The sequence below is a fragment of the Corvus hawaiiensis genome, chromosome 1, assembly GCF_020740725.1.
Source record: "Corvus hawaiiensis isolate bCorHaw1 chromosome 1, bCorHaw1.pri.cur, whole genome shotgun sequence".
NCBI classification, from domain to species: domain Eukaryota; kingdom Metazoa; phylum Chordata; class Aves; order Passeriformes; family Corvidae; genus Corvus; species Corvus hawaiiensis.
In genome coordinates this window covers 47,954,893-47,965,979 of record NC_063213.1, presented here as the reverse complement: position 1 = coordinate 47,965,979, position 11,087 = coordinate 47,954,893, and the positions used below count along the sequence as shown (strand labels likewise).

The following is an 11,087-nucleotide window of genomic DNA, read 5'->3' as shown; positions in this document are numbered from 1 at the left end:
TATGAGAGCCCGACCGCCCTCCTCCCCTCAGAGAGACGCCGCCCCCGGGCCAGCAGCCGCAGGCCCGCCTGGGGCCGCCCCGGGGCCGCTTCGGGGACAGCCCCGGCAGCGCCGCCCCCTCCGGGCAGCGCCGCGCGCGCGCCGCGGCCCGAGCGACAGCCGGCTGCACCAATGGGAGGAGGGGGCGGCCCCGCCCCGGCCAATGGCGGAGGGGCGGCCGGGGCGGGGCGGGGCGAGGGCCGGCATGTGGCGGGCGCTGGCGGGGGCGCGGCGGTTCCTGCGGCCGCTCGGGGCTGCGGCCGGGGGCGTCCCGCGGGCGGAGCCGCCGCCACCCCGGGTCCCGCCGGGTCGGGGCTGCGCGGCTGCGGGAGGCGGAGCCGGAGCCGGAGCCGGGGCCGGGGCCGGGGCGCTGGGGGCGGCGGCGGAGCGGCGGCAGGTGGCAGGTAGGGCCCAACCCGAGGTCGCGCGGCAGCGGTGCCCAGCGGGACCGTGAGCGGAATGTGACTCCTTCCGAAGAAGGGGCTGCTCGGCACGCGTGGAATCGCGTCTGCAGCTGCGGAGGATCCTCGCCGTGCCCAGTGCGGTGGGATCGGCCTCCCCTCAGGAGTCACGGCGGGCCTCGGGGTCACGGCAGCAGCACTGGGCCGGCATCGCCTCCCCAGCGCTGCTGGAAAGGGCGGAGTGGGGCTGGTGTGGTGGGAGCCCGTGTGTGGATCCGTGCAGGATCACTTGTGTGACGGGGCTGGTGCCGAGCCCGAGGCGTTGCTGTGCCGTGCACTCGCAATCGCCCCGTTAGGTCGGTGTCCGAAGCGCGAGGGCTAGTTACAGGCACAAGCCTTGTGTGCGCAGGGCTGCTTTGTGGCTGTAGCTGTTCAGCAAAGCTCCTCTAGCCTGCATCTGACCGTGACGGTCAGTGCCTGGTGATGTTGAGGCCATCCGTTCTCCAGGCAGGCTCTGGAGGCTTCTCATGTGGCTACCAGGCAAATATTTGACATCTGCAACCGCTGTGTCTGGAGGAGCTGTGGCCACTGCTAATTTTCTGGATGTGTGACCACAGCAAAAAGTTGAAAGAGTGCCCTGAGCTGAAAGCCTTCCATTTACAGAGATCTGATCCAATTTCATATCCCCATTCATGCATATAATTGTAGCTATTGTTCTTTTGTTTGGCTTTTTCTTTATATTGGGAAATATAAAGCTTGGCTTTGTGCTGATGCTCAGTCTGCACTAACGTTCACTTTATAGTGGCAGACTTGCATTGCTGACAGATTCAAATTATGCCTAAAGTGTGCAAACAAGTTGCATCTACCTAATTAGGACAAATTAGAAATAAACTGATTTCATGGTGTGAACAGAGCACAGTTGCACTGATTTACTGTTTTCTAAGCTGGCTTCCTCAAACTGTTGAAGGACTAAAGCTTTGTCTGTAGTATCATAATCCTGTGCAGCAGATCAGGCTAGGGAAAAAGAGAAAAAAAAGTGGCTTTACTCAGTCTGCAGATAAAAAAATGTCTTCACGCTGCATCATGTCAGCTCCGTTTTCAAAATATTGGTTTCTTCTACTTAATATTCTAGAACAGTTTCATCACAATATATTATCACAGATTGTTGAAAAGCATTGTTCTGAAATATTTTCAATTTTTTCTGTTGTTTTAATAATGTCTGTTGGAGTACTTAGGTTTAATTCATCTCAATTGACAAGTGTGATGATGCTATTGACTTTTAAATGGCAACAACAAGAAAAAAGTAAGTTAGCAAAAACCAAAGTTTCATTTAGGTAACTGTTGCATCTAGTGATAGTGTTTTTTACTGGAAGATTGCTTAGTTCTCAGCTTTGGTGGTCATAAAAATGATTTTGAAAGATCTGCAGTTCATGTTGCATTGTCAGTATCAAATCAAACTCCACAGTGAGTGACTAGCTTAGGCTATAATTCAGTTAATTGTTATTTTATGGCTTTAAATGGTTTATTTTTGCAATTAAAAAGAAAATTTGCCGCTGTACTATTTTTCCATGTGTTCCAGATACTATTCTTCCGAAGTTCAACATTGACTTGGTTGTAGCACTGCTGAGGCAAGAAAATGCTAAGGACATCTGTGTCATCCAGCTATCTCCAGAAATAAAATACTGTGATTATTTTATAATTGTGAGCGGATTTTCAACACGACATCTTCATGCAATGGCAAATTACATGCTGAAAATGGTAAGACAGTTCTTGCTGCCCTCTCTGGGTTTTGGGAATGGTTTTAAAAGTTGTGAAAGGAATTTCGCCAGGATTGCATATGTAGGAGTGTACCAGGTAAGATGAAACTGATGACGTTATGTAATTTAGTCCTGAATACATCTAGCAAGTAACTGTGAGTTTTTCCTTTAGCAGTAGTACACAAAATATAGGTAATATGTTTTAGAAACAGACCTCTCTGTATGTAGAACACTGGGGACATCGCAGTTGGGTGGCTAGAACATGAGTGATGTGAGATGGTGTTGACAATTTATGTCTGCTTTTATTTTCATCCAACAAGCACCACTGCTTTTCCCAGTCATTCAAAATAGCTTTATCTGACTGTTCTCAAACCCTAATCCTTAAATTTTCCATGTTCTCAGGTATATTGTAAGGCTGGAAAAAATACGGCCTCTTAAGAGGCACAGGATCCCCTCATGAGCTTAAAGCAAACTGGTAGTTAGTAGTCACCCTGCTGTGCGTGTGCTGCAGGAGAGGAGAAGCAGCAGCCATCCTTGCACAGAAATCCTGTGCTGTTTGGCTATGGAAGAAAGGGAACTTTTCAGTACAGAAATAGAGGTCAGAATTAAATTACAGATAGATCTTAGGGATGAGGACCAAACTCAGGGAGGGAGAAACTTTATTGCCAGAGAAGAGCCATGCAACTGTTAAAAAGCACAGCATGGAAATACGAGCAGCCCCCATCTCAGTCAGCTGTCTGTGCTCAGCCTGGAGTTTGCCTTCTCACCACCCACTTTCTTTCCCTTCCTGACCCTGTTTTTCCTTTCACTCCTGGTTTTACTTTCTTCTTTCCAGTCCCATTGGTTTCAGCTGTGAGGCTCGTGGGGGAAAAGGAGAGCGGGAGAGATGGTTTAGCTTTTCAGGGCCTTTCTGAGCAAGTATGGGGAGTTTCTTGTGTTCTCTGCAGAAACTGATGCATCTTTGCAAACCAAAATTTTGCCTTAAGCTGGAAGTTGCATTAATGTGATTTGAGTATTCTAAATCTAAGTGCTTAATATGTACTCTGTTGTATAACTTGGTAGTCTCGGGAGCTTTACATTTCCCCCCAGACCAGGAGAAATCAATGAATACCACCTACCCTGCAAAACACATGGCTGCAGCCTCTGGTGGCTGTAAAATCAGCAACTTCGCAAGGGCAGAGCCTCTTGGGAGACATGGTGTCCCAAGAGGGCATCCTGAGAAACTGGGAAGCCTGGGCAAGTACTTGGGAGTGGCTGAGCTCATCTCACACTGAAAGTTTGCTAGGTAAAAAGTAGCTGAAGCTTAAGATGTAAAGCAGAGCAGGTGCTCCAGAGCGCTGCCAGGCAGCTGTTAAGCTTTAGTACCATTCCTAAACTCTTACGATTTACTCACAGTAAAACACAGAGGTGCTCAGGTATAGCATGAGGTCTTCCTGCTTTGCTTCCAGGAGCTTGTAAATGGCAAAGCCCCACATCCCCATCTGGTTTCATGTTAGAGGAAGAAGCTAACACTTGGCTTTATTGTCATCTGTTCACCTGACACAGCTTCTAAAGATGAGGCTTGGAAACATGTAACAGGTATCAGCCTTTGCAACCTGATGATAGCTGATGGCAGTGCGCACAGGGCTTTTTAGCATTTTGAGCAGACTGTTGGAGTCTTTTGAAGATATCTCACAAGCCGTCTTAAAGAAAAGAAGGTAGAACTAGTTCTGAGTTACCATTTTGAAAGTTTTCCGTGCTGGTTTGCAAATTAGGGTCATTACCCAGCAGCTAACATTGTGTGGAACAACCAGGAACAGCTGCATTTTGTGATAATTGCATTCCCAGTGAAGTGGGACTCATTTGCCAGCCAGCCATTGCTTGTACATGTTATTTTGTGTTCTGTCTTCCATGACTGAAAGGGCTGTTGGAGCCATATCTATGGATACTCCTTGTAGAGGAACAAGTAGGTTATGGCCAGGTCTGAAAGTGACCCTACTTCAGCCTCGAGTTGTCAAATTTCTCCAGCTCTGGTGGGTGCTTGGGTTCTTCATGTACTGGCTGGGGAGAGCTGAGCGTCTCAAACCATGTGCTGCATGGGGAGCTACCCACTTTCCCTGGCTGACTGCATGCAGTCCTGCTTTGAGCTGCCCCCTCTCCCGCAGCAGTTCCCAGGTGGAAACCTGTGTGCTGGTCGTGCTTCCCCCCAGCTTGCAGCAAGTGTTGGGCACGTGCCCTCAAGAGACAGGAGGCTGGTTTGAGTGCCTTCCTCATGGCAGGGGATGAAACTTCTTTTTGCCCTGCTCCCTTCCATCTGAGAAGAAAATAAGCTCAGCATCTCCATTTCTGCGTCCTCAACCTGCCAGTGTAAACCACCATTTATTATCGGAAATAAAACAAGGTGGTGGTGGCAGCTGTAGGGATCCAGTAACTGAAAGACTACTGTACGCACTTGTATTTAGTATTCATCTTGATAAAATATACCTACAAAATTCTTGGACAACTGTATGGGAATCCAGAGCATTAGAATTTCAGATTTGAGAAATCTGTGCCTATTTTCCACTACTGCAAGTGTATATTAACCTTTTTCTTTTGTGCAGACCCCAGAACCAACATGAAGTAATCTAACTCATTTAAGCTTTAAAACAACTCAGCAAAGTCAAGCCTCTCTGTTAAGTTTGAGTGCTTTTGAGTAAATGCAAAAGATTTAGTTTTCTGCCATTCATTTTTTTTTCTCAGTACAAGCATCTCAAAGAAGATGGTGGTCCTCATGCTCAGATTGAAGGAAAAGAGACAGATGACTGGCTGTGCATTGATTTTGGTAAATATTTGTGAATCTGACAAAAACAAAGTTTGCATGAGCTCTTTGTTGACAGAAGTATCTCACCATGAACCCTGGTTTTTGTGGAAAGTTCACAATATTCTGCTGTCGGGAATTCCCATTGTTGCTTGAACTCATTGAGATATTAAATGATTTTCCACTAAGTATCTTTGGCACTGAGAAAAAACAGTAGCCACTCTTCAGTGGCTAAAACAGGTCCTAATAAATTGAAGATAACAACAGTGGGGGGAAAAACCAGCTACTTCAGTCAGTTTCCTCAGGTTTCTGTAATCCGTGTTTGGGTAAATGGGGGCTCATTGTACACTGCCTTAGCAGTGAACTATTAAACAGACTTTTTCACTGTCCAGATCATACCATGACATGGGGTTAAACCTCAGTCCTAAGAAATTGAGTTTAATTCTTTATTCTACAAGTGTGAAACTCTACACAAATATAAAAGACTGCATTCAAAAAGCTTTTCTCCTTCACTGCTACTTTTAGAATCTCACACCCTGGCTTGATGTTTTGACCTAAAAGAGTGCATGGATGAGTGAAGAGCACTGCAACCACTGATGTTCAGCCTTGGTTACTTAACTATAATAATTATTGACAGTAGTAACTGAAAATGAATTGGAATTTAAGGGTATAACTACAAAGAAGTGCATTAGATGAACACTGAAATTAACATTCTCTACTGTTTGCACAGAATTAATGAAACCAGAAAAACTTACTACATCAAAGTTTGGACCTATTTCATTGTAAAAACCACCTGTGAAGTATGAGCTACACACCTAGGAAAAATTACTTGGCTTTTGCTGAATGTTGTTGGCAATACAAGAAAGCTGAAAATCCATCTGTCACCTTGGGGGACGCTTTCAAGTAAAATTCCTTTTGACTGTCTTCTGTCCCATAGAAGTCATAATTTCTTTGGTTTGGAGTCTGTGATAGTGCCTTATTTTAAAGTATTGTGCCTCATATTTTGTTACTGTAGTCTTGGGAGTCTTTTGACCAATTCCTAACACTGCTTGAGAACTGGAAGCAGCAGCTTAGGAAGGGACCTTTACCAGCTGACATGTTGTATCTATCCATAAAAGGGGTGGAAGACTTGAACTCCTTGGTCAGCTGAAGGTGTAGTAGTTCTTTACTGTTCCCATTAATTTATTGTGAATTTCTGTTCTGTGCAGGTGACATAGTGGTGCATTTCATGCTGCCAGAGACACGAGAAGTTTATGAATTGGAGAAGCTGTGGACTCTTGGTCCCTATGATGACCAGTTAGCACAGATGACTCCACAGTCCCTGCCAAAAGACTTTATATTTGGACTGACTCCTAACAGCAGTGATCATCTTGAGACAAGAACTTAAAGCAGCTACTGCATGGAAAGAGAATGAGTGTGCCTGAGGCATAAGTCTTGGGAACTGACTGAGTAGTCAGTACAATTGATCAGTACAAAACAGTGTTTTTTATTAGATGTGCCTAGGTAGAGTTCTGAACAAGCTAAGGTGAGCAGAATAACAGAATCATTAAGATTGGAGAAAGCCCTTAAGGTAAGAGTCCTTAAGATAAGAGTCCAACCATGAAATGTCAAAGAAGGAATCCTATCAGAGCTTCCCAGGGGAGCCACTGTCTTAGTGGAGTTTGCAGTGACAAGAATGGGGCAAAGACAGGTTCTTAAGCTGGAAATCATGCTCAGCCTCTAGAGCAATTGTTTTTCTAATATTTTTGAAAGACACCCTATAGTAGCACTGCAAAACAGACTGGAGTGCTGCAAGAAAAAACTGTGAAGTAGTACAGTTGAGATGATGCTTCTTGTGTTAAGCCGTTTGCTTCTGGTCACAATAAAGCAAGTCATGGTCTGAAGGGGGACAGAAAACAGACTGCTGTTACTGAGAATATAAAAGCCAAGAGCAGCAGTGACAAATAAATGTGCTTTGAGTTATCAGAGCAGTAAATCAGTTTTCCAGCCAAGGCAAACCTGGTTTTAATAATAATAAACAAGCCCTGAACTGAAGTGCGTCAATTACTTGTTTTCATGTTAAAGCATTCAGCTCATTCTGCATGTGCAGTTGACTCCTCTCCTAGTTTTTCACTCACCTACTTTCTGAAAAGGGACGCTGACACAACACACTATGGCAGTGCAAACCTTCAACTCTCTGAAGTGGTGAAAAAGAGTGAAGCTCTTGGTCACTGAGCATTATTTGCTGCTAATGGACTGTTCAGCACTTTCAGAAGTCATTGTGCAGTATGTTCTTAGCATGACTGATGCATGGCCTGATAACCAGTTAGAAGAGCTTCAAGGTGGTAAGCAACCTGTCTGTGTAAAACAAGATGCTTTTCTCTACTTCAGGGCAGGGGTTTCATCACTGGATTAGGATCTCTTCCTCCTGGAGAAGTTTGCTCTGCCATGTATCAGAAAGCAGAAACAGGAGATCCTGAGGGTAATCACCTTTTTCTCCCCATAGCCCCACAAATTACTGCAAGCCCTGTCTGCATCTCTGCCCTGCTGTTTGTAATGCTCAAAGTGAGCCTGGTTTTTGTGCCTGTAGCTGTGTTCAGGAGGAAGTATGTGTGCTTGTTTAAAAAAACCCAAACAAACTGAAACCCACTTCTCCCTCTATTTCATGCCATGTTTTCTTGCTGTGTCTAACCTCTGTTCTTTCAGGGATGACTGCCTCCAAGTTCACCTGCTCTTTGATACAAGGCAGCAGATAGTTCTGCAGTTAAGCAAAAGGTATTTTTTAAGTGTAGTTAAGCCATGCGGATGAAACATCTTTGCCCACAAAACAAATATTTTGTTGGGAAATACAACTACAGAGAAAGGTTTTCAAAATGCTTCATGATACTTCTTGAAAGTATCACATGGGAGGAAGATAACCTTGGATGTCTTACAGCCTGATGGGTTCTAAATCAGGCATTTCCTCCTAGGAGGGATGCGTAGGAGTAACTTTGACTCATTCCCTGAAACATTTGCCTTTTACTGCTGCTGTGGATAAGTAATATGTGATGAATAGAGGTAGGTTCAGCAGTCACTATGCCATTATATGAACCCACATTTAGTAACTAGAACCACATACAGTGTCCTATCTGAAAGAGCAGTAACAAAAGGAGTACCTAGAAATAGCAGTAAGAGAGGGAGCAGCCGTGTGAGCAGGCTAGGATTCTTAGAGGTGAAAAGGGGTACTAGTCTGTAAGACAAGACAGAAAAATGAAAACAGAGGAGACAAAACCCAGTAAAATAAACAAATGTAACTGACTTAACTGCCAAAGCATATTGTGAAAAGGAGTTCTGTGAACATCCACTGGTTGCTATTAAACAATCAGAACTGCCAGCTCAGGGAAAGAATTTGGTCTTCATCTATTTAACAGAAGAATTTCTAATCTCTGCTGAGCTACTGCAATGCCCCAACCACGTTACCTGCCAGCCTTGTGAGACTATGGCCTGAGACTCCCTAGAAGCTGGGACAAAGGAATTAACCCAGAGAACCTGGACGGTCAGTACTGTGCAACACTAGAGCCCTTTTGGAAAGAAAACATTTGGGAGTGATTCCTGTTGGATAGATAGGTGATTTCTGAGTAAAATAAAAATACCAAGCAACTTATGCAATGGCTCTGTAGATTCAGCATTCAGTCCTCCTGGACAGGTGCATGTAGGTTTGGCTCTGTGAAGGATCCCTTGACGAGATGAACAGGAGAAACCACTAAGTGAAACTTTTGTCATAATTTCACCGATTTCCTGCACTGCATCTGAGTAACTTTGTTTTCAAGCAGAGTTTGTGTCCTTCACTTGAGCATCTGTTACAGCCCAGCCTGAGTGCTTTCTCAACAGTTTTTCATGTTTGTTTAAGAATCCTACACCCTAGTGCCATATCAAGCCCAGGCTGTCTTGCACAGCATACATGCTCCAGTTAATGGAAACTGATACAAAGAGCGCATGCCTTGGAAATTGCAGCTTAAGAAGAAAAGCTCTGGAAGGTTAGAAGCAAATAAAAATGTCATGATTAAGCAAATGCTTAAAACAGGGGTTGAGCTGTCACAAATGCACCAGCAGTACAGAGCAAGGCTTGACTTTTTATGTTGCTCAAATGGCAGGGTGCTTGTTCTGAGAAGAAAGCTCGATATTGACGTGGAGAAATGAGCTTACCCTGTGAAATGCAGTACTCTGCAGTGCCTTCTACAGACATAATTTCACAATTCCCTCTTTCTGCTGGTTGACCCCAGGAAATGAGCTATGAAGACAAGTAGGAGGGTGCACTAGTTCAGAAAACAAGTTGGGTTTTCCAATTCTCTTTAAAAAGATACAGAATTGTGTAATTCATGATGCTCCTTCATTCCCCAGCTCCTCCCTCTCACATGAAAGCATGCACCAGTTAAACATCTGGTCTCATTTCTACTCCAAATAATGTTAATAAGGATCTAAATGGAGGGGTGATACCACCTCACTGGCAAGTGGTGTGTCTGGGTGGTCATGGTTGGGGTAAGACACAGGTTGCCAACACTTTTGTTTGCTAGTGTGACTGGTTCTGCCTGTCCAAGCTTCTAGGGCCACATTCATTACAAAGCTTCATCACTCCAAGACCACCCCAGTAAAGACTGGGTAAAAAACTGCCTCCCCTCCCCCCCACCCCACAAAGAAATTACTGCATTTCTGATCTCCTTCATGTTTGCTGTGACAGTCAGGGCTGTCAAGTCCACATTCCTTCCACAGCAAATCAGCCTAAGCGAATGGTGCAAGGCGAACCATGAACCAAATGTTGTCCTACAGACTTGTAGGGCATTGTTAGATGGAAAGGAGATGAATTACAAGCCACAGAAGTCACTGCTTGGTTTAGGAAGTGCAAACATTGTAACCTGGCTGTCCTAGCAGCTATGGAATACCTGTAGGTTACTGTTCATCCTTATCCAGTTATTATGGACAGAAAACCAACTTGATCAAAGCACTGCAAACACTCAGGACAGTCTGTCCCTATGCCTCGTTAATTTAAAAAAACACCACACAACTTTATCTGATGATAGGAGTTAAACTCTTTATTCCATTCAGAGGCATCTGGCAAGTAGAGCTGCATTGGGGGGCACATTACAGATGAAAAATGATCCATACTTTGTGGATATTGAAATCATTTACAGTATTTACTTTCTAGCTATTCCCAAATACTCCAAATTACCAAGTCTCAATTGAAAAGAAAAACATGAGATACCATATTAAGTCTAGAAATTTAAGAGAGATGACAGTATTTAAATCAGCAGATGCAAATGCAGCGCCTATCTGTAAAGTAATTTTTAATGGAAAATAATGAAGTCAAATCCTTCTCAAATGTTAAGAAAGGAACGTCCGACTGACTTAAGCCTCAACAAAAATTAAAATGCTATGTACTTTCCATACTTCAGTAATTTTAAATTCATTGTAAGAAAAAAAAATTATCCTAAAGGCTAGATGAAGGTCACTGTCAAAAAAGGAAAAGAAACTCATTTTTCTTTGCTAAAACTACAACATAAGTTTGTGGTTTTTAAACCAATTAGTAAAGAAGAGATGCAGGAAAAACACTTCAGACCATTTTCAAAATTATCTAATCTGTACAACAATGATCTTTGGGAAAATTATCTAGTCTATGTAGTAATGCCTCTATTTCAACATGAACCTAAGAGGTAGATAACAAAATGATGAAACAAATGTTTTTGCTCGCTGTGCCCCTCAAATCAGTGCAGCATGGTGATTCTGATCATCTCATGCACAAAAAAACATCACAAAAAAAGGTTCAGAGGTAATAGCATGGCTCTGTCGACCACACACACACAGGCGCGCACGCGCACACACACACACACAGCAGTCTTTATGCACCATGTGTTGCCACATTTTTTTTTTCTTAAACTGAGGTAGACTGAAGTTTATTGTAGAAACTTGAATGTGTCACTATTACCACAATCATCATTCAAATTACATTTGGAAATTAAAAAATTTGGTAACTTTCCTGTTATCCCTGCCTTTTGACATTTTTTTGTTCTCCTCTAATGGTTGGTTGCAGAACGTGCATAAATCCTGCTGCATCTATTATAAGCCAGGCTAGAGAGGTTGCTGTTTTGTTTGTTTTTTTTC

General features: G+C 43.9%; 1 protein-coding gene across 1 annotated transcript; it reads left to right on the top strand.

Moving 5' to 3' along the window:
* The first annotated feature begins 171 nt into the window (after nt 1-171).
* On the top strand, nt 172-7,007 carry MALSU1 (mitochondrial assembly of ribosomal large subunit 1). The gene is made up of 5 exons (XM_048321262.1): nt 172-347; nt 403-443; nt 2,020-2,198; nt 4,916-4,997; nt 6,182-7,007. The coding sequence occupies exons 1-5, from the start codon at nt 172-174 to the stop codon at nt 6,358-6,360; spliced, it is 657 nt and encodes a 218-aa protein (XP_048177219.1). The 3' UTR covers nt 6,361-7,007.
* The last annotated feature ends 4,080 nt before the right edge of the window (nt 7,008-11,087 follow it).

What these genes read in the sequence shown, in the direction of transcription:
- MALSU1 (XM_048321262.1), top strand. Translation starts at nt 172, where the DNA reads ATGGGAGGAGGGGGCGGCCCCGCCCCGGCCAATGGCGGAGGGGCGGCC. An exon ending in GCCACCCCGGGTCCCGCCGG is followed by an intron (nt 348 to 402) that starts GTCGGGGCTGCG and finishes CGGGGCCGGGGC; the next exon opens with CGGGGCGCTGGGGGCGGCGG. An exon ending in CTGGCTGTGCATTGATTTTG is followed by an intron (nt 4,998 to 6,181) that starts GTAAATATTTGT and finishes TGTTCTGTGCAG; the next exon opens with GTGACATAGTGGTGCATTTC.